This window comes from Arvicanthis niloticus, chromosome 28 (genome assembly GCF_011762505.2).
Source record: "Arvicanthis niloticus isolate mArvNil1 chromosome 28, mArvNil1.pat.X, whole genome shotgun sequence".
In the NCBI taxonomy this organism is placed as follows: domain Eukaryota; kingdom Metazoa; phylum Chordata; class Mammalia; order Rodentia; family Muridae; genus Arvicanthis; species Arvicanthis niloticus.
In genome coordinates this window covers 10,529,139-10,552,113 of record NC_133436.1, presented here as the reverse complement: position 1 = coordinate 10,552,113, position 22,975 = coordinate 10,529,139, and the positions used below count along the sequence as shown (strand labels likewise).

Genomic DNA, 22,975 nt, shown 5'->3' with positions numbered 1-22,975 from the left:
TGGTCACGTGTTCCAGGACAGGTAGAGCCTGACTGAGAAGTAGTTCTATGCCTTCTGTTCTCAATTATGAGATAAGCTGGGGTTTGAACCTGCTTCAAACTTACTAGTTCTTTTGTCTGGTGGCATGGTCCGCTTGTCCCACAAACCTGGTCTACACAGCTAATTCCAGGCCAGCCAGGGCTACATAGTGAGACCCTGTCCCCAAAATGATGATGATGATGATGATTAAAATAATCTCAGAACCTTTGAGGTAGGCAGTATCAGTTACATAGTCTAATTGAGTTTTATTCGTGCCAAGTGTCAATGGGATGCCAGTCATTTCCAAGTATCCAGAGAAGAAATAAAAGTGGCATGTGTTGCTTTACTGACTAATCCAGAAGTAGCAACAGGCATTTCTCGGAATTCATTTTCTCTTTGAGACATTCTTTTCATAGAGTCCAGGCAGGCAAAGAACTAGCAATTTTCTTATCTCTTCCTCCCATATACTGAGATCCCACCATGACTAGCTTCCCAGTTCCAGTCTTTAAAGACGAGAGTGGAAACATCTGAAATCCACTCTGAGTTCTTCAGGGTTTCTCTCTAACTGAGCCCAGTTTCTAGAAGGGGGAAGTGTTTCTTTGTTTTGCTTCAGCTCTTTGGCTAGCAAGTGGGCGTGGATTGTGCAGGGCAGAGCATGAAGAATTCTAGCACCGAGCTCCAGTTGGAACCTCAGAGCCTTGCCATGTGCACCTGCCCTCTCCCCCTGGTGCTTGATCTCAGAAGATCCTCTCCTTTACACAGGGCACATCACGTTGCTGTTGCACACACACACACACACACACACACACACACACACAGCAATGCTGCTATTGCACACTTTACAATTAATTCATCAACACCACCACCTGGGACCTTCGCATCTCTGCATGCCATGAAAACAGAGTGCATCCTTTTGATTTCTTGGGATCTGCATTTAGGGTCCCAGGCTTGGCTGTGCTTGTTTGACACCCTTGATTTACTCAGCTCAGATGTGGGGACATGACCACATCATCACATGGGTTTATTCTGAGACCTGGAGGCCCGGAAGCAGCTGGCCAACTATGACAGCACCATGCAGTTTTGGCCACAGCAACCAAACGATGGTGTCTGCCTGCTGTCTGCCACCATTTCCTGTGCAACAGAGCTGGGACCTCGAAGGAGCCTGCTTCTGAATGTGATGATAAAGAAACAGTAGGCAAATCCAAATGGACAGCTTACAAAATGCATGGCCTGCACTCTTCCATGGTTCTGAGACCAAGGAACTCAAAGAAAGGAGGTGGTTTTGTGTCAAAGGGGACTGAGTCTGAAGACAGTACAGTGTGTGACTCTGGGCTGGTCTTGAGCTGGGAAAGTGAACACAAGAGGATATGATTTAGGCAACAAATAAAAGTATAACATACACTGTCCTCTCCCCTCCCCACTCTTCCTTTCCCTCTCTTGCTCTCTGGCTTCCTCATACATTTATACACTTAAACACACAGCAAAGGAGATCATACAAAGTAAAAAAACAGCAGGCGGGCAATGGTTCCGATTTTTGTTAAATAGCAAGTGTACACACAGTTATGTAGAATGATCAGGATTCTTTGTGGTGATGGGATTTTGAGTAATCTACATTCTTTTCATTTACCTGTGGTGCCAGTTTTCAATATGTGCTTATTTTATAAGCATTCAAGCAATAGTTTTGTGTGAAAGGACAGAAAATTGTTTGAAAGATATTTTAAGAGATTTCCACATTAAAAATATCCTGCCTTACCTCATTTCGGTTTTGTGGTATGCTGAGTGTGTTACTTTAAACATTTTGCATTTTGAGGCTAAAACGTTCCCAGGCATGCTGAGTAGCCACAAGAACATGAGCAGAGTCTCTGGGTTGGACAGAATTAAGGCGTCTGATTTTCTGCAGTGTTCTACTTGGAATGCAATGTCTTGAGTTCATTCCAAAGTTTTCTAGTGTTCTTTAGGACTCTGTTCCTTTGATCTTATGCACCTGACCACTCTGAGGGCACACCCATGCTGGCCCTGAGAGGTGCACCCAGGAAAATCACGAAAGACCCGGGAACCTGAATGTGTTGCCTTGTACAGAGGCTAGGCTTATCCTCAACATTGGTTGCCTGAAGGGGTTCTGAGAACCAGCATGGAGGCTTCTGGGATGGTTTGAGCTGCTCAGAAGAAAGAATCAAACCTTGAATCCTGTTTATAAAACAACCCCCTTTGTCAGTGGGTCCACCAAGTCAGCCAAGATCAGAGAAAGACCACTGGCATCAAAGATATCACTAACAATACAAGAAAGGTAGCTGTTGGCGTGAAGTGCCACAGATGGTGACAGCTTGGTGGGTTTACTTGAGGTGGCTGATAAAACTATACAGTAAATAGAAAAGCAGAACCATCTCTTTTAACTGCTGAGGCATCTCTCCACTCCGCCCACTAGATATAGTTTTAAAACAAATACTTCTTTTTAAAAAAAATATGGGATTGTCAAATACAAAGATAAACATACATAATGTATAAGAGACGGGCCCTCTTACACACTTCGGTGGACAGACTTACCCTAGTGTCCACATGCCCTAATGGTCCCTTCACCTTGCAACCTGTGATTTGCTTTCTGGCTAAATAGACCATATGCATTTGGCCCTAATGTATGGAGCCTGCTTGCTGGTAGGCCTTTCTTGTTGGCTTAATGAATCCTGGGAAATGCCAAGGCGCTACTCAACTACTGGTGACCTCTAGGCACTGCGGGTATCCTGTGGGAACTGTGGAGAGTTTCCAGTGGCCAACTGGCAAGAAGTTGGATGCTGTCTTACAAATGCATTAAAATGAATTCACTAGCAACCCAGATGAGCATGGAAGTGAATTCTTCTCCAGGTTACGAGAACACAACCTAGCCTACACCTTGGTAGTATGGGCTGAGGACTCAAAAGACTTGGATACGTGAGCCGCTAAGGCTTGGAGGTACACCTGTTGTGTTTAAGCCCTCACTCAGGTTTGCGATAATCTGCAACAGTGTATAATTAAACACAGTTACATCATATAATGTTAACACTTTCCAAGAGTTCCCAGACTTGTTCCTTCTGTCTCCTTGTGTGTGGGAGGAGGATGGGCTGGAGAGTCTAAAAGCACAATCTAGATGTTCTATCATTTAACTTGCAAATACTTTTAGTATGCATCTCTAGAGGATAAGGACTTTTCAACAGTGCTAGATGCCAGAAAAATCCAGTTTAGTTGAGAATAAGAATGGGCAAGTACTTTTCCATGGAGCTCCACTCAAAATGCTATGACGCTTTCTAAAACCACCAAGACAATAGAGTTAACCTGTGCCTGTGACAAAATACCATCTTGATCACCTCAGCTAAACGGTGGGGAGGCATACAAGCTTTTGCTTCAAGTGCCAGAGTTGGTTGGCTTTTTTTAAAAAATAGCACAGTTACCAAGCACTTAGTTGTCACTGTACTGTACTTGTCTGTCATACAGTATCTCATATAATTCAAGGTCAATTCCAACTGTATATTTAAGACTTGATGCAACATATCTGTAATCCCAGCATGAAAAAGGCAGAGAATCAGGAACAGGAGAGACTACTACAGTAGCCTAGGCTACAGCAGTGCAAACTTGTTTCATAGACAAACAAACAAACAAACAAACATAAAAACCGCACCCATTCACTCACCAAATAAAGAAAAAGAAAGCCCCATCCAGCCTCTAAGAATCACACTTGCTTTTAACTTCTTGTAATTCCAAGTCCTACGTAATTACCACTTCTATTCCCACCACTTCCCAGCTGGCTACATTCTTTTTCTCTTTTGGCTAGCCAAGCTTATCTCTCTTTGACACTGAGCACTGAGGCATGCTTTGTAAGGGAAAGACAGAGCTCTGGGTTCAGTGCCATCTCCATCACTGGGCAGCTTTGTAGTGTTGGGCAAGCAGTTTTCTTTGAGCTTGGTACAATAGTGCATTGCAGGGTTGTGTTGAGGATTACACAGGACGCGGGCAGTGTGCAAATGTCCACCACGCACAGAGAAAGCACCTTTCCCAGAGCTGTCTTTGTTGCTCTCCAAACGCTGAGCATCACAAAGCCCAGTACCTTGCCTCCCTGCCTTCGTCGCAGGGGATGCAGGGACTTGTAGTTTTAAATCCTCAAGTCACGTTTCCTCCCAGAGTTGGACAGCGAGAGAAGGAACTACATATCCCAGCGGGCTCTGAAAAGAAAGTAGGGCTCGGAAAATCGAGCGCCGGTGCCGGGTGCCCGACGCCAGGTGCCCTTTTGCCTTCGATTACCCTAGTGCGTACTCTAGTTCGCGCTTCAACCCGCTACGAAGCCCATGCGCGCAGTAGCGCGTAGGCGGCTGGTCCCTCTGGCGCCGGGCTGTACCCGCAGGTACACCCAACTGTCAAACTGGGATGTAGAGAGGCGCACTCCAAGCATCTGCTAGACGTGCGGTCCCTTTACTGTGTGTGGGCTCCACAGAGGCAAGGAGAAGGAAGTAAAATGAGCGCATTGTGATCATCAGTCGGGGAAAAGTAGAGAATGAAAGATGGGGAAGACAGCAACCTTTGCAAACAAAGCCTGCCACTGGGGCTTTTAATCCAAAAGAGGGACCAGATCGGTCGGTGCTGGAGCTGACACAGACCGCTCTGCTGCCCCCTGCCCTTAGAGGTCCCGAAGTCTGGCCTGTTTCGGGCAGTTGCCCATCACCTTGTCATCAGGGTTTCCACACCCATCCTCTGGGCATTGGTAGAGTTTCCCGGCGTCTCAGCCACGCGTGGCGCTCGGGAGGAAGAGGACGAGCCGAGGGCAGGCCAGGAAAGGTCACTTCTCCGCGCCGAGGGTACTCAAGTCCCCCGTAGTAGCAAGAACGGTTTTTCAACTGGTCACGAGGATGCGCGTGTCCAGAGGCGGCAGCTGGGACCGGGAATAAGCCAGTGGAGAACCCTGTAGAGGATCTAAGTCCGAGGGGAACTCACGGCGCCTTAACACCGAGGGCAACGACCTGATCTATCCTGGGGCGAAGAATGTCACCGGAAAGCCATGCGCCTTCCTCGGTGCGCGCCAGGCCCGCACAGTCCCGGAGCCTTGTGCTTTGGCCCGAGGGGACTGGGGCAAGGACCCATGGGAGCCCGTGCCTTGGCTTCGCTGGCGAGGAGGAGGAGGAGCAGGAGGAGGAGCCGGGCTGTGAGGCGCGGGCGTCACCGCCCACCCGGCCGCGAGGAGGCGGACCTGCTCCGAGCGCCGCGCGCGCCGGGGCTGAGCCTTGCAAACAAGTGTCTGTGGCAGTGTCCCCGCGGCCCTCCGGCGGCCCTCGTCGCGCTAGGGCTGGACAGAAGGAACCGAGGAAGCCCCGGGAGTCGCCGTCGCCACCGCCACCCTCGGCCTTAGCCCCGCGGACTCATCGCGGCTGCTCGGCTCGTGGACGCGGGGTCGCAGCGCGGGCAGCGCCCCGGCTGCTTCGGAGCAGCTCCTGACAGAAGAACGCGCGTGGCTGTCCCCACCCCTGGGAGGGGTTGCCGGTGCCGCGAGCTGCCGCCCAGTTTGCAGCGCTCTCTCCTGGGAGAATCCGTCACCGGGAAAGAGTAGAAACCACCTGGCCGAGGCGCAGAAGTGGCTCCGGAAGGAGCCGGCTTGGGGTCCGCTGCCTCGTGTCCCCTAAGGGCGCGGCGATCCGCGGGCCAGAGCCCAGGCGCGGCCGGGAGCTTGCGGGTGGCGGAGCCAGGCGCACCGCCATCTGGGTGTCTGCTGAGCGGTCCCCCGTACCCCGCGGGGTCCTGCAGCCCGGATCCACGGGCTGGAAACCACGGAGAACCGCTGCCGCGGACTGCGGACTAACACCGTTCCTCCCGAAAGCGGGTTCTGCTATGACAGCTGGGCTCTCCCAGGGGTTAACCTGGGTGTCCTCGGCAAAGTTGTCGCCGAGCCGGGAGCCCGTTTAGGGGTCGCAGCGCCGCGGCTTGGGGGACGGCCGGGTGGCCGGCGGCGGCCGTGGCTCGGCGGGACCCGCGCGGCCGGGGGGCTTCTGGGGGTGTGCGCCCCCAGCCGGCTGCCCTCGTGGATGCCTCCCGGCGGCGGCGGGCCCATGAAAGACTGCGAGTACAGTCAGATCAGCACCCACAGCTCCTCTCCCATGGAGTCGCCCCACAAGAAGAAGAAAATCGCGGCCCGGAGGAAATGGGAGGTGTTCCCGGGAAGAAACAAGTTCTTTTGCAACGGGAGGATCATGATGGCCCGGCAGACTGGCGTCTTCTACCTGACGCTCATCCTCATCCTGGTCACTAGTGGACTCTTCTTCGCCTTCGAGTAAGTGGCGGTTTCCAGATGCCGTGTTCCCCCCTCGCCTTCCCTTACCCCTACTTTGGTGACTTTCATGTTCTGGTGTATGTTGTTATATAATGTCAGCCTGCTCTCCCCGTTCTCCCTTTATGGGATTTTCAGCCCCCTGGGATAACGCCTTGCTGGGCCTGGATCCTGGGAGTAAGGAAGAGGAGAGAGGGGCACTTGTAAGGTGTGCCAGGTCACTGGCTCCAGAGCATTGGCGAGAACCAGGCAGGTGAACTCTTGAGTATGGAACTAGCACATCAGTCCAGGTGCAGTCTTCTGGGGTGGGGTATTTCTAAGATACAGATAGACTTGACTTAGTCCTTATCCCCGCCCCCGTGACCTCCACCCTACCCTCGCTAAGGAAGTTCTAGACATCTTAAACCTAGTCGGCTGAATCTTAGTTATTTTAGGTCGAAAGTGTTGATTACCTATAGTGTCCTGCGTGGGTAATTTCATTTTTCATTTCCTAGTACCCCTGATTAAAACAGTCTTACCAAGGGTGGAGTGTACCTTCTTTCAAAGTTTCCCCAGAAAATAGCCGCGAGAGATCATTTGGGAACAGGTGAGAGATGTAAGGCCTGCAAAGGAAAGCCGGACAGCACGTGGCTCCTTCTGAGTCCAGAAACAACACTGTGGGACTCTATCCTGGGGGGCTGAGGGGATAGGGGACTACACCTACATGTGAGTCTTTAGGAAACATCAGATTTGTCATAGCCACCATCCTTCTGCCTGCTGAAGACAGGTTTTCCTTATTAGTGGCCCTTAAGTAAAGAGTTTAGCCATAATCCAGATCTCGGTATCAGTTGTTCCGATTGAGTTCAACATCTGTGGCTTCTCACCCCTCCCTCATTCTATGCTCAACAAAAGTTAAAGTCTCTATTCAAACTTTTAACAAGGAGTATGTTTCTGGGCAGAATTTCTTTGAGCTGCCCATATTCCATCTATTATTAAAGGTGTGGTATATGCTTTCAGTCCTGGCCGTGGCTTCTGGCTAGGGTTATCTAAAACCTTCTATATTTGTGTTGTTTTGTCTTTAACAAGTACTAGGCTCTGATTTTGACCACCCTGCCCCCCGACTTTGCTTGTTGACCCCCTAGAGCCCATACCCGCTATCTCTGACTCTAGATTGCCCTAGTGTCTCATAGGTTACCCTTCGTGGGTGTTCGAGACTAAATTGTGGCATCTGTTGGGAGACCCATGGGCTGGAGGGAAGGGATATGGGCTGTGTGTAAAATGCCAAAGAGGCATAATCTGTGGGGTTCCTGTTGTTTTTGGGTCCCTAGCCATGCAGCCAGCTGACAGGGGGAACAGGGGGTCCTGACGTGCTTACATTTGACTTCAGAACCCAACACCCAGGTGGGAGTAAAAATGCCACATGTTTAACAGAAGTGGCATCCCCTCTGTGGTGGCTTTTAGTCACAGGTGGCTTCAGCTGGAGAGTAGTCACCACTTCAATCATCACAAAATGCTTCGAGCGGATTCCTATTGGCAATTTAACTCCTTTCAGTGGTTCTAGGAGTAGAGAAAATCAGGTAGTCGTCACAATCCGGTTACAGAGCTTCAGTTGGGAGTGTGTTGCCTTTAGGGTGGTGAATAAGTCACTCTTGATGTGTCTCCAAATCTTCACCTCGTGGTGTGGCCATCCCCCACCTCCATTATTATGCTCTTTCATTTACCTGTTCAAATATAGCTTCTAACCAAGTCATCATAAATTTGTTTTTATTTCTTGGTCTTCTTCCTCCCCCCCCCCCCCCCGTGTGTGTGTGTGTGTGTGTGTGTGTGTCCTTTTTCAAGAGTTCCCCAAAGCCCTCACTTGTGGTTTATTAAGATCGTTTGCTGCACCAGCGCTGTGCTAGTGGATGACGGTAGGAATAACTGTGGGCACTGGGATTTTATTAGATCCTGCTTGCAGCATCCTTATTATGTCTGCTCTGTGGGAGTCAGGGTGTGTACTTGCGAGCATGCTCACTTTCCACCACCGTGGCTTTAGCATAGCAGGTTGAAGTTTCAGGAAAGCAGAAGGCCCATCCTGGTGTTCCGCTTTTGTTGAGAAGCATCACAGGTTCACTCAAACCTTGGACTGTTATGGTTCGGTAAGACATTACTACTGTATTCCATGACTGTTCCATGTCTGGGTTCCATGGCTTTGTCCTGGGTGCCAGCATCGTTATAAGTTTTTAATCACTGCTAGTGACAGAATGAATGAAGTCAAATTGCTCTAACCAAGTTAATTTGCCAGAGACTCAAAACCCAGTTCGCCACACACATAGGAGATGCCGATATTGTCTGCTCCTGTCCGTCTTTCTTCCCGACATTCTTTAATTACTGGTTGGACATATACCCTGAGTCTCCCTATTTTGATTATTTGGTTTCAGGTGTTGGCAGCTTTTCATGTGAACAGATCTGTTAGGCTTGTCGTTAGGATCAAACACCCTAGAAAAATAACCGAAAGGAGGAAAGTTGTATCTTGGCTCACAGTTTGGGAGGCCTCAGCCTCTGTTTGCCTGAGCCAGCCGTCGCCTTCACACCTAAGGAAAAGGATAACATGCCAGCAGGCCATGTGCTCGAGAAAGGCTGCTTACCTCATGGCAGCTAGGAGGCAGAAAGAGACAGAAATGGGCCCTGACTGGACCCACTTCTCACCACAAGGTCCAATCGCCTACCACCTCCCAACGATGCCATTGTATAAATCTGCCCTTTGCCCTCCTCATTCTCAACATGGAACAGATGAATGAGAAAGTTGAACAGAGAGAAGTGAACTCAGCAGAACCTGCCACAGGCATTGGTGGTGACTTCAGGCCCTGGAGAATGCAGAGTAGAAATGATTATTCCCACAAGAGAGATGAAGGGAGAGATCACAACACTAGTCACAGGAAGGCTGCTGAACACTCAGCCAGGTCTCCTGAGGTTTGCCCATCCTGTTCTCTGCAAAGTATAGAATCTGGTTAGAAATGGAACTTTTGGAAATGTGTATCTTAAACACTTTTCCAGCAGCGTGATCCTCAATAACTGGTCATCTTTTATAAACTTTGTGTTGGTTAGATTTATCTTCCTCCTCTTCTTCCTCTTCTTCCTCCCCCTCATCATCACCACCATCACCATCACCATCACCATCACCATCACCATCACCATCACCATCACCATCACCATCACCATCAAACTGATACCACTGAGGGTCACCTGGAAAAATGGAACCTCAATTGAAGCGTTGCTCAAATCACATTGACCTGTGTGTGGCCTTGTCTGTGAAATATTGTCTTAATGATCGGTGTTGGGGGCGGGGCGAAGCTCTGCCCACTGTGGGTGGCATAATCCCTAGGCAAGTAGGTCTGGGCTATGTAACAGAGGTGGCTAAGCAAACTAGTGAGCAGTATTCCTCCATGGTTGCTGCCTTGACTTCCCTCAATGATGGACTGTAACCTGGAAGTGTAAGCTGAAATAAATGTTTTCCTCCCAAAGGTGCTTTTGCAGAGGTTCTCAACCTTTGGGTCACAACCCCCTCAAAGATCCTGGGAAAACATGGGTATTTATTTATATTATGATTCATAACAGTAGCAAAATTACAGTTATGAAGTAGCAATGAGAATAGTTTTACGATTGTGGTTCGGGGGAGTGGTCACCATAACATGAGGAACTGTATTAAAGGTTAGGTTTAGCATTAGGAAAGCTGAGAACCACTGGGTTATCGTGTTTTATCGCAGCGACAGACTCTAGGCTACGTCAGGCTGAAGATGAAAGCCAATCTATAGAGAGGGATTTATAACATCTACCTTTAAATGTTAACATTAAGTAGAAAACTGTTCTTCGGATGGTGACCTGGGGGCGAGGGGTAGGAGAGCCAATGCTGATGGCCTGATGTGTATTGTTAGAGTAAACCTCCCAAGGACCCTGCCTGCCCTTTGAGAGCCTTTAGGGAGCATGTAGGTTAATAAGCAAGAGTTTTAAGACAGCATTATTAATACTGAGAAATGAGGTGCTGTGTTGTCCCTCATGAGAGCAGCGACTGTTATAAAAGTCCCTTGAGACTGAGTAAGCGATGTCCTCGATCTCACCCCGGCGGAGTGGCAGGGGTACCCGAGGAAATGTCCCGGTCAACGCCCTGATTCCATCTCCACTTCTGGAGCTCTCATCTTAGAGAAACCGGCAAAGAAGCTACCAGAAGCAACCAGATGTGATACTTTACTCTTTCCAAGCAGGTCAGGGCCGCTTATCTTTTCCACAGGCATTACTGCACCTCTGGAGCACTGATGAAACATGACACCATTTCAGAGCTGGCATTTAAGAAGGGAGGAAGGGACGCTGACAGCAGCGCTGTTGAGACATCTCACTGCTCTCGCAATTACTAAGGGTCTCTTCAAAGGCTGCGTGCGATACCTTCATCCTCACAGCTACAGAATGGGATTTGAAAAGATCAGTGAACATTGCCAATGCCTTCCCCTCTAATTACGCACGCATGGATATATGCAGCCTATCTTGTCATGGCTAAAAATCTGAGAGTAAAAACTCTTTGCGTCTAACTATTGAGATTCCATAGTTACTTCTCATGGGGGTAGAAAGAAAGACCAGGATGGGGATATGAGAAGTGAGGTTCTTGTTTCAGACCTGTTTTGACTCCGGGCATGATCGAGTGTCTCTTTGTGACATGTTGAAGGTGTTGTGGGCGGGGTGGGGGGGTGGGGGGGTGGTATCCCAGTATGAGTTCGAATTTGGGAACATTCTCAAATTGTCATTGCTAGAAGTCCATTGATGTTTGTTTCAAGAAGCAGCATGGGGCCGGCGATATGGCTCAGCAGGTAAAGGTGCTTGCAGTCAAGCTGGGCAGCCTGTATTCTGTCCCTGTGACCCACATAGTTGGAGAGAACTGATTCCTACAAGTGACTCTGCCCTCCAGAATTTATGTCTTGGCATGCATACACACACACATACACACACACACACACACACACACACACACACACACACTGAATAGACAAATCCAAAGAGGTAGTATTTTTTTTTTCTATTTCTCTGCCTCCTCCTTCCCCCTCTCCTCTTACTTTCCTTTCTTCTTGCTGACTTCTTGTGTTGACTATTTAGCTGATCCCCTCTGGAATAAATGAAGAGCCATTGGGAGCCACTAGAACTGTGGTTATGCTTGCTTTGGCAATGGTACTTGGAGACATTCTTGGCAATAAAAGTGTCACCTCCTATAATAGTGATGTTGTTATAGGTGGAATAATCTTTATTATCTTGTAAGGTATTACCCTTGTAACACACAAGGTTCCCAGTTTGTGTTACTATGCTCTCTGTCACTGTAACAAAGGGCCTGAGATAACCAACTCAGGAAAAGAGACGGCTTATTTGGCTGGTGGTTTGGAAGGTCTATTTCATTTCAGACTCAAGTAGAGAATTCTAGATGATAGTGGTGGGGAACACATAGTGGAATAAAACTCTTCCTTCATGGCCAAGAAACAGAAGAGGAAGATGACAGAAACTCATAGTCCCTTCTGAGAGGATGCCCCAGTTATCTAAGGACTTGGGTAGGTAGGCCTCACCTCCTGACAATTCCACCACCTCCCAACAGTGGCACTCTGGAGACCTAACGTCTAACACCCGGGCCTCTGGGGAACATCTGGCATCCAAGGTGTAGCTGAGGCTGTCTTCTGTAAATAATTGTCAGTTCCAGTAATGTCTCTGTCAGGTAGGGGTTAGCTCATTATATAGGTGTGCTCTCAGGACCCTGAGGAACTGTCTTCTCTAGATGCTCTTGTGCAGAGTGTATCTGCTTTTGTACCATTCTCTGAAGACATCTGCAACACGTTGTATCTTCTCCTGGCCAGATGCTAGGTATACTGTGGGTTGACTGGGGATTGATAGAAATAGCAGCAGTAACCCTCAGGACCTTATGAGACAACAATCCCCGTCCTCACAGTGATGAGCAAGGATGTTTGTGATTCATTATGGTTCCCTGGGAATTTCAAGTAACTTCAAATCTTCATTATACTTTCCTACAGGACAAATGCCAACTTATTTGTGTACGCGGTTGTCTTAGTTAGGGCTTTACTACTGTGAACGGACACCATGACCAAGTCAACTCTTATAAAGAACAACATTTAATTGAGGATAGCTTACAGGTTCAGAGGTTCAGCCCATTATCATCAAGGCAGGAACATGGCAGCATCCAGGCAGACATGGTGCAGGAGGAGCTGAGAGTTCTACATCTTCATCTGAAGGCTGATAGCAGAATACTGACTTCCAGGCAGCTAGGATTAAGGTATTAAAGCCCACTCCCACAGTGACACACCTACTCCAACAAGGCCACATCTCCTAATAGTGCCACTCCCTGGACCAAACATATACAAACCATCACAATGATCAACACATACAAGCTCCACGAGGCCCCTGTTTGCTCTATTCTATGTCTCTCAGTCACAAGAGCAGTACCCAGAACACTGCTCACTCAGTAAATTTGTGTTTAATTAACTAGTCATAAATTGAAAACTTCTTAAAAACTCCTCTGTGTTTCAGTTTTTGGCACATTAGAAAATTGTATGAATTGATAAAATTTCTAATTAATAATGCTTTGTAGAAGGCCTTTAGCTTAACAACTGTATTTGATGTGATTCTTCTGAATTTAGAATCAAGTGGCATCCTTTGTCAAATGTGGTCAATGAATCAGGAGAGGTTTTCTTAGTCACTTAGAGAGTTCATCATAGAATTAGGATGTTCATTGACTAAGACTTTTTTTTTTTTGTAGTATTTATTTCTTCTCTAAATGCTCTAAGCAAATAAAGCACTCTGATATCTGATATAGCTATATCTCTAGACATACATGCATGCATACATATCTGTATATGAATATATATATGTGTGTGTTACTGAGTAACTTCCAAATACCCAGGATTATTATTTAACATTTTATAGATTCTTGACTTGGGACATAAAAATATATCAAAGCCCTCAAGAATGCTATTGTACACCTGTGTTTAAAATATTTTATTTTAAATTGTGTGTGTGTGTGTGTTTCACATGGATGCGAATGCCTGAGGAGGCCAAAAGCTTTAGATGCCCCTGGAACTGGAGTTATAGGTGGTTGTGAGCTGCCTGATGTGGGTGCTGGGAACCAAACTTGGGTCCTCTGCAAGACTAGTACAAGCCCCTCAGGGCTAAGCCATCTCTCCAGCCCTAGCCACCTATATTTTGTTGCCTTCCTTCCGAGCTGGTGGGAAGTGATACAGTGCATTATGCAGAAAAGATTCATGCAGGTTCCTAAAATAGGGTCGTGATACTTAATTATTTAATGGACCATATCTGCGTATCCTGGAGATTTTTCTTTTCTGCAGTATAATCTTGTGCATGATTTATTCATGACAGGGTTATTATGTCTGAGCAATAGAATTTAAATGAAGGATTTCAAGGAAGTATGCTATTCTGTAGCTGGGCTTGTTAGCAAATCTGGAGGTGTTCTTATAGATACTTAAAATTACTTGCATTTAGGAACTAGGGGCTAATAGAACATCCTTTGACTGAGTTGCTCAGGTAAGGACTTGGAACCATCATATTCTCTATTTAGCTGTTCGTTAAGTGTAAAAGACAGATCCTGACTCAAATGTTTTGTTCAGTTTGGATCATGGTCTTACAGTGCAGCATAGGCTGGTCTGGAACTGGAAATCCTCCTGCCTCCACCTCCCAAGTGCTGGGATTATAGGCATGTGCAGCTACACAACAAGTTCTCAGATATATTTTCCAAAAGATTTTTTTTTTTTTTTTACTTCAGTTGTAATTACATGTGTACATGCGTGTCTCTGTGTGGGAATGTGCACCTGAGCTCAGGTGCCCACGACATCAGAAGCAGGTGTTCAAGCCTCCAGAGCCTGGAGTTACAGCACTGGGGGAGTGTGTTTGAAGTCCCTCCTGTGGGTTTTGGGAATTGAACTCAAGTCCTTTGAAAGAGTAGTAAGTGCCTCGAACCACTGTGCTATATCTCTCTAACCCTTCAAGCAAATTTTTAAAACTTTTAAATTAATTTTTAGTTAGAAGATAAAATAATGGCTTTCACAGTTACATTTTTGTATGCTTTTCATTGTACTTTATAAAAGAGATGGTTTTCTATATCTCCAGCTTTTTTTTTTTTTTTTAAGGCTTATTCACAGAGAAGATTATGCATAAATACATGCACGAGTTTTGAGGTAAAATACCATGAAAACAATTCAATCACCACTCCCTTCAAGAAGCATACCACTGCCAATGATTCTTATGTTTTTAATTAATTTTTTTAAATTGACATATAAAACTTAGAGCTATTTAGATTATTATGTAATGTTTGATTTGTGCTAAAATCAGGGCAGGCACATTGGTCACCTCAAATATTAACCATTTCTTTGCCGTGAAAACCCTTATCTTCTGAAATATTGCCTGCACTTTCTTAGCTTATTCATGTCTTGGGTTCCTTGGCCCAGTTCCATTTCCCTTCCTTCAGGCCATAGAAACAGAGGAGGCTAGTCATTTTTAGTACCTGGCCTTTTGCATGGATACATTTCCAGACAGTGGGATACTTAGTTTCTTGACTCTTCTACTCTTCCTGGGTCCCTTTGCACCCCTTCTTCCCTGTCCTTTCTTTGTGTAGTTCTTGGGCATGAGGACGCTACCTTAGCCCAAGCTTTTCCTTATCAACATACTATCAAACATGTAGTCTTTTTTTTTTTTTCTGACATGATAACATTGACTTTGTATACTTTTAATATAAGGTAGCACCACATTGGATACATTTACTTGTGCAGATGTCACAGCTTTTTTCATTTGAAATGATTTTTAACATCCGGAAGAGTTACAAGAATAGTTTATTTAGCCTGTAGACTTTTCAGAGTCCCACATTTGCTGATGGATTTCTTGGTCTCTTCTTCCTTCAGTCTCTCCGTTGTATTTTCCCTCCAAACCACTGAAGACTAAGTTGACGTCAGGCACCTTCACATCCAACTGCTTCAGCAGTGGTAAATTGGCCTGTAGTACTTTTGTTTTCTGAGGCAGGGTCTTGCTATGCAACCGATGTTGGCCTCAGACTGCAGCGGTCTGAACTCAGGCTCTTCAAATAGCAACTATGTAATTCTTGACAGAGAAGATACCTACTTTTGTCAATGTGGAGATATTTTCAGGTTTAGGAAGCAAAACCTGCACAACAGTCCATCCACAAAATGTGTCCTTTGACTTTACCAATCTAACTTTACCATCTATCTTTCTGTTTTCCTCACATTTTGTTTTCTACCTTCAGCCTTGCCATACATTAATTACATATCCTTAGTATTCCATTTTTAATCTTCTTTTAAATACCTTAGGCTGCGTACTTCTGTGCTACCATTAGTAATTGCTTAAGATACTAGTGTATGACCTTTAACCACTTCCTTTTTTTTGTATGTTTCATTTTTATTTTTTAATTGGATATTTTATTTATTAACAATACAGATGACATCCCCTTTCCCCATTTCTACTCTCCAGAAACCCCTATCCTATACCCCCTCTTCCTTTATGCTTTTATACCATTTTGATTACATGCGTGTATTAAGGTCAGTTCTAGGTTGAGGGTCTAGCAATACAATAGATGCAAATAGTCAAGGAACAAGCAAGACAATAAACAGAAATAGTCAAACAAAAAGCAAGGCATTAAACCCAATTACGTGAACTCTCCCATGATCACTGTTTCTAAAGGCTTATCAGGATGACCAAAGTATCTGAGCCTACTTCCCTGTTCTAGCCCAAGGTCATTTTTATGTCTGAAGCCTACTTCCTTGTTCTAGTCTAAAATTTAGAATCCTGTCTGAAATTGCTTCTTTGTTCTGACCTAATATTTAGATTCCTGCCTGAGATTACTTCCTTGTTGTAGCCTATGATTTAGATTCCTACCCGAAATTACTTCTTTGTTCTAGTGTCTAGATGTCAGATTCCTGCCTGAAGCCTACTTCCTTGTCCTTGGTCAATGTCATATTCCTGCCAAGCAGCCCATTTCCTTGTCCTTGGCCCATGTCAGCTTCTTGCTAAGCAGCCCCAAAGGCTCTCCACCTCTCCCCCCTTTTTATTTCTTTAACAAGACTGAGCCTGTCTTAGGTCGTTCTGACAAGAATGCCTCCTTATACGTCATGGAATATGCATTATCAAAAGCAATGCATCTCTGTCTTAGGCTGGTAAGGCTCTGTATAGTGCACTTCTAAATAGCAGTATTGTACTTCAAAAATAACATATGAAACTTAACACATGATCATTTCTTTAATCTCTGTACCCTTAATATTCTTACTGCCATATATTTACAACCATACATGGTGTAAAACCAGTAATGCTATTTTTCAGCTCTGAATAATATTTAAAAGGAATGTAAATCAATGTAGAATAAAAAATGCTTTAAAGTGAAACATTTATGTAAAGGTGTTTTTACACAGAATTTAAACTGGGCTCAGTAACTATTGTCATATACTTACCGTCTGGACCATGGTCTTTGTCTCTTTCACCTTCAGGGTCTTGCTATGTATTATATCATCTGTGTTATTTCTGTTGGCTTGACACTATATCACTCCCTGGCTGGGTGTGGTAGAGACTTGAGCCTAGCACTTGGAAGGCAGAGGCAGGATAGATCTCCATGAGTCTATCAAAGCCAGTCTGGTCTACATAGGGAAGCTCTGTCTCAAAACAACAACCACTATCACAAAGCAAGCAAAGCAACAAAACCACCCCCTTTTGTGTTTCTCATATTTATTTTGCCTCCATTGAAAAAGTTGCATATTTTAGTGGATAGAATCTTCTATCCTGATGATGGAAGGTATACACACACACACACACACACACACACACACACACACACACAGTTGTTTCCTTTTGTACATTTTACTGTGTGATAGCTCTCCAGCTGATTGCCGTTTTATGGTTTGTTCAGTGGCAGCTGTATGACTTATGTCTGTGGCTTTCTCTATATTTATCCTGCTTGGGACTTGCTAGGATTCTCAGGTCTGTAAGATGATATCTCTCCTCTGAAATTTTCCCTTCCTTATCTCTTCAGATGCTTCTTTTGATTTTGTCTCTTTTCTTTCCTGTGAGTATACTTACTTATCCATCAGAGCATTTTATACAGGGCCACACACTCACTTCATCTCATGGTTTTCTCTTTCCTTCTTCCTAGAGTTGTATGTGGGATAATTCTAACTGATCTGTCTTTAAATTGACTGATTAAATCTATGTTCAGCCACCTTAACATCTCATTTTTTTTCTTATTTTTGGACATGCCTACATTAATTTTGTTTGTGTTTACAGTCTTCTGCTGAAGAAAACACTTGTCCCAGGACTCCAGTGTCTGAGGATCTCTGGGCTGGCTGTGTCTTTCGTGCCACCAGGTTCTATTTCTTCCTCTTTTGTGTCCATCAGACTTTTCGATTGTATAGAAGACACAGTGTGTAAGGAATTAAAGCAGAACAGTAATTTATGCAATTCTCATATCTTTAATGTGTGGGTTGAGTCAGCCTAGTTTGTACAAGTTCAATATCCCTTATCTAAAACGCTCAAGACCATTTCATTGTCTTCTCCAATTGCCATTTTTTTTTTTTTTTTGCACACACATACCTGGAGGTAACGCTGTAGAAGCGTTTTAGAGAGCTTACATTTGACTTGGACCCAACTCATGAAGTCAGGTGTGGAATTCCCGTTGGTGGACTCTTGGCGATTAGAGAGTTTGGGATTTTGATGCACTCCGAATTGTGGACTTTTGTATTTGGCATGCTTGACTGAAATGGTTCTGAGTTTGGGAGACGCTTCAGTGAGATTCATTACCGCTGGCTTTTAAAGGCTCGAGAGTTGTAATCAGACTTTCTCTCTAGCAGTGTTTGTGAGGTAACTCCCGGATAAACTGACTTTATGTTTTGCACCAGTTTAAAAAACTGGGAAATTTCTCTCAGCCTTTTGTTTTAGATCCTGCTCCCCCCCCCCCCCTTTTTGGGCCTTAGGCCATCCCCTCTGTTTGTCCCCCAGGCCCAGCTTTTGGGAGGTCTACAGCCATGTTTGGTTAAGTACCTGAGACTGGCAGACTCCATTTTTAAGCCTATGCTTTAATTTGAGATGGGTCCCAGGGGTCTCTCCACCCTCCTGTTCATCCCCAGCCCTTGGTGTGACCTTGCAATGTGTTGAGTAGATACCAAGAGGAAAGAGTTGGCTGGCGGTGCACACTTCCTCTGAGGCTGAGGCTCTTTGGTGTTCCATCATATGACAATCCACATGTGGCCACTGATGCCAGTTAAAAGCTCAGCGGGCTTCTCCCCACCCCTGTCCATAGCAGATTGCTGTCCTTTCTCTTGCTTTGCAATCAGAAGCAGCTGTTGGTCTTTCTCTAGGGAAGGATGCAAGGCAATATCAGCTCCTGGAGAGGTTTGGGCTCTGCTTGTGTTGCTTCCCCAACTTCCAGCCTTCGAGGTTTTCAAATTTACTGTTGTATTTCTTTGCTGTATCTCCTCTCGGATACGTAATTCACATTCACATGCTGTAATGGCCAATCTGTAAATGGCCAGTCTATGCAAACACGCTCTGATCATTTGTCTCGCGCCTTCTAATTATTTTTTTTTCTCTGATTCTGGTTCTTAGAAATTGCTGACATTTTACAGGATAGAATTTGCCAGACTGCCACTTCAGAGATTTTAATCTTAAAAATATGTTCCGCTAAGACTGAAATGCTTAGATCTGAAACACACACACACACACACACACACACACACACACACAGGGCCGGGGGAGTTAGTTTAGTATGGATTCAATGGCTTAACCTGATGATAAAGGGAAAAAAAAAAACAAAAACAAAAAAACAAACACCGAATGCTAAGCCTGTCAACTAATCAGAGCAGCATATAATCATGGAGATGAACGGAAATATCCTTATGGCGAGCACAATGCCGTATTGTAAAGCTTCACCTTTTACTTCAATGCTGCTTCTTTCCTTTAAAAAAAAAAAAGCTTTAATATTTTGGCCCCTTTACTTATGATAATTTGGCTCTTGAATGTCTTTCTTCTCTGGTCTTGTGCTTCACTTCCACGTTGTCCACCACTGTATTGGTTGGGACTTCTCCTGTAGCTGACTTGGGCTGAAAACCAGAGAGGAGGTGTGAGCTCCATAGTCACTCATTTTCCGATGCTCTGAAGGAGATGCAGAATCACTCCCTCTGCCCCCAAGGGACCCAGAACCAAAAAGAGGATGACAGACATCACTGCCTCTGTGTGTATATCCTTGCCCAGGGCTGCATGCCTCCAGTCTGTAGGATTTGCTAAAAATTTATTTTAGAACAGTTTAAGCATGTCTAAACACTCAATTAAAAACAGAAATTTATATATAATCATTTCCATATATCTACAGACTAGATTTTTTTAACCAATGACTTTGAAGTCCAGTGGAGTTAGTGTTGCTGCTGGGAATGTGGCATCATGGGAATGTGGCAAGGGTGCTGGGCAGCTGATAGGGGAGGGTGTGGCTGGCAGCTGTGGGCCTGGGGCTCTTGGCCCTGAGATAGCCTTATCAGCAGAGGGATGGTGGTGGAAACCCGGGGGACAGACAGTTAGCTGTGTGAGTGGGCTGTCTTATGTTGGTGTTCCCACTTTTCTTAAGAATTCAGGACAATAGTTTGTTTTCACACTAAATGCCAGAGTCTATTAAAGGCCTGAGTTCTATTGCTTGAGAAGGATTGCCTCTCCTTATGCTGGTTGTAGAAATAAGTCCCTGGCAGGTGTGTCCTGGGCTCACACACCTGTGATGAGGTGCCTGTGTCCTCCTTGGCTTTCATTGTCCCCTTCCTTAGAATGAGACACAAGGAGGACTTTCCATTCTTTGGAATTTTCCCTTCCTTTGGCATCTAGGACACTCATCTCCTCACTGTCAGCCATTTCTCTTCCTCCTGTGTTACATCTGTTCTCTCTTCCCTCACATGGACTTTGCTCGCTCCAGTCTGCCTTCTCACTTTCTCAAGCAACTTTGTATCCCTGTGTTGGTGGTTCTGGCTTTTTCAAATATGACTCCCAGGTCTCTTTCTCCCTCTGCTCTGGCACCTGCCCTAACCAGAAGATACCAGTTACCAAGACCTGGAAACCTAGAGGTCTCAGAACCTTTCCTTTGTGTCAGAATCTGCTGCTCTCTGTGAGATCACCTCCTGGGCCTCAGACTGTGTCCTGGAACTGAGCTAACCTCTCCCATTCCTCCCATTCCTCCTACCACCATCTCTGACGATCTTTTCCTCAATGTCTCTAGACCAGTGGTTCTCAACCTGTGAGTGAGTCGGGACCCCTTTGGAGATGGCATATCATCAGACATTTACATTGCACTTCCTAATAGCAGCAAAATCACAGTTACGAAGTAGCAACAAAATAATTTAGGGTTGGGGGGTCACTACAGCGTGAGGAACTGTGTTAAAGGCTCGCAGTGTTGGGAAGGCTGAGAACCACTGCTCTGGGCTGTATTCTTCCTGTCTCTGAACTTACAGACTTTTAAACATCTTCACAGTTTCCTTGACATTCTTCCTCTATCAGCATGGGTCCAAATCTCTTTCCTCTTGAATCTGGATCTCCTGTGGGAAGACCGGCATATGGCTAAAAAGATGCCATGTGATTCCCAAGGCTAGGTTAGGAAGTGAGATTAAAGCTTCTGCTTGATTCTTCCACGTTCTTCTCTCTCTTAGGGACATGTCCCACTGGAAGGCTAAGCTTGGCATCTAAGAAGTCTGGTACCTAGAAGCCCATTTAGATCAGAGATTGTATAGTATATAAGCCATGCAGAGAGGGAGCCCCTAGCTGAGTGAGCAAGACATCACATGATTCTGATTTCTGCTTTACCTTTTAGATGGTCCTCTCACCCCAAAACCTCTGATCTCTACACCCCGTCTCTTGTCTTATGTTTACTGAAAAATTATCGCAGCAGACAGGGGAGATCCCTGCTGAGCTCTGCCGAAGTTGCAGCTTCATAAATCGAATAAAGCTGTCATTGTTTTAAGCAGCTCTGTTTAGGGAAGTTTAGTATACAAGCCATAGTAACTGGGAAGCCATGGCCAGGAGTCCTCAATTGAGATGTTGGGAGGGTCTTGTGGGGTGTGTATATAATTAATATGTGACTACAATAATTTTTTAAAATGCTCTCAGATTTCAGTGCTGTAACTTGTTGCTAGATATTGAGCCGGCTTTTCTTATTCCCTTCCATTTCAGTGACTGTCCATGACTGGGAGGGACATAGTAAATTCATGCACCAATATGGTCATGCCCAAGGCTTCTTCTTTGCTGGAGATGGTGCTGGTGGGAGAGCTGTGTCAGCATCAGTGGCCTTGGCTCTTAACTCCACACTGGGATAGCTGCCCTGCGTCTTTCCCATTCTGGATATTCTCTTCCCTCGTTCCAGCTTCTCAACCTCTAAGTTCCTGCCATTGGGAACTTGGATACCTACTGCATGGGGAACTACATTCATGCAAACCTGTTTGTACCTGATATTCAAGGCCTCTCCGTTACTCTAAGAATGTATTAAGTGTGGTAGGCGGGCATCTCTGTTCCTTCAGTTCTGTGTGTCTGTTGATTCTGGAGGAGGTTGAATGTAATCATCACTGGTTTGTGCCCCGGGGGTGTGGGGGGTCCAGTTTCTCCTGGGTTACTTGGGACCAGGGACCAGGTTCACATGTCTCCGTGGCTCCTGACACACTAAGGTCTTTCCTGTGATAGCTTGTAATGGCCTCACGTTTGGCAGAGTCCCATTTCCCCTACAAGTGTGGGTGACTTGTCAACTAAGGATTCCCAGTGATTTGGTCTTTTGAGTGGATGGCAGATTCCTAGAATCAGAGCAATTTGTCATCTTGAATGGTCCTATTTTAGGGTCTTTAATGCCGTGACTTTCCCATACAGGCTTGATGGTAGATAAGAGCACATTTGGAATACATGAGTCAAAGTGTAGTTAAATTCAACAGCTATATATGGTCTATTTATCTTACTGAGCAGGGGGAAGAATTCTTTCCTCCCATTACCTCAACACTCAAGAGCTTCATTTGAGTTTCCTTGCCTCTCCTTAAAAACTGCACCTCATGAAAACTCAACTTCAGAATGCTCTCAATACACACGCACATGCATACACACACACACACACATGCACGCACCCGCACGCATGTGCACACACACATACGGTAATTGGTGCCCTGTTTAGGAGATATTCTGCATTACTGTTTGTGTTCTTAGACCATCAGCTGTAAGTGAATCCCTTAAAAGATATGCTGCTGTCCTTTTTAAAGTAAACCACTCCTGAATATCCAAGAAGCCCATTTCTCCAGCTGAAAACTATTAGTCAGGACTAACATGTTTTAAAATTGCATTCATTTATTTATGTATTTGTGTGTGTGTGTGTGTGTGTGTGTGTGTGTGTGTGTGTGGTGTGTAGGTCAGAAGACAACTTACAGGAGTTGGTTCTCTCCTTCCACCATGTTGGGCATGGGGCTCAAACTTAGGTACCAGGCCTGGTGGTAAAGTTATCCCACCTGCTGGGCCATTGTGCTGGCCTATGGGCTTTTATACTATATTCCTTATTGAATTCAAGAAACTTAAAAAAAAAAAAAAAAAAAAAAAAAAAAAAAAAAAAAAAAAACCCAGACTGGGATGCATAGCTAATTTTGTAAAGAAAGTTTGCCTAGCACGTTTAAG

At 45.4% G+C, this 22,975-nt stretch overlaps 1 protein-coding gene across 3 annotated transcripts in view; it reads left to right on the top strand.

Annotated features, from left to right (window-relative positions):
• Nucleotides 1–5,250: 5,250 nt before the first annotated feature.
• Nucleotides 5,251–22,975, top strand: part of Zdhhc14 (zDHHC palmitoyltransferase 14) — a 248,834-nt gene continuing 231,109 nt past the window's right edge. For 2 of the 3 annotated variants that reach the window (XM_076926705.1, XM_076926704.1), the window contains exon 1: nt 5,253–6,301. In XM_076926705.1, the coding sequence (XP_076782820.1) occupies nt 6,057–6,301 (245 nt within the window). In that variant the 5' untranslated portion in view covers nt 5,253–6,056. Of the gene's footprint in view, nt 6,302–22,975 lie in introns of all 3 variants that reach the window. The other variant, XM_076926706.1, reaches the window with a different exon arrangement.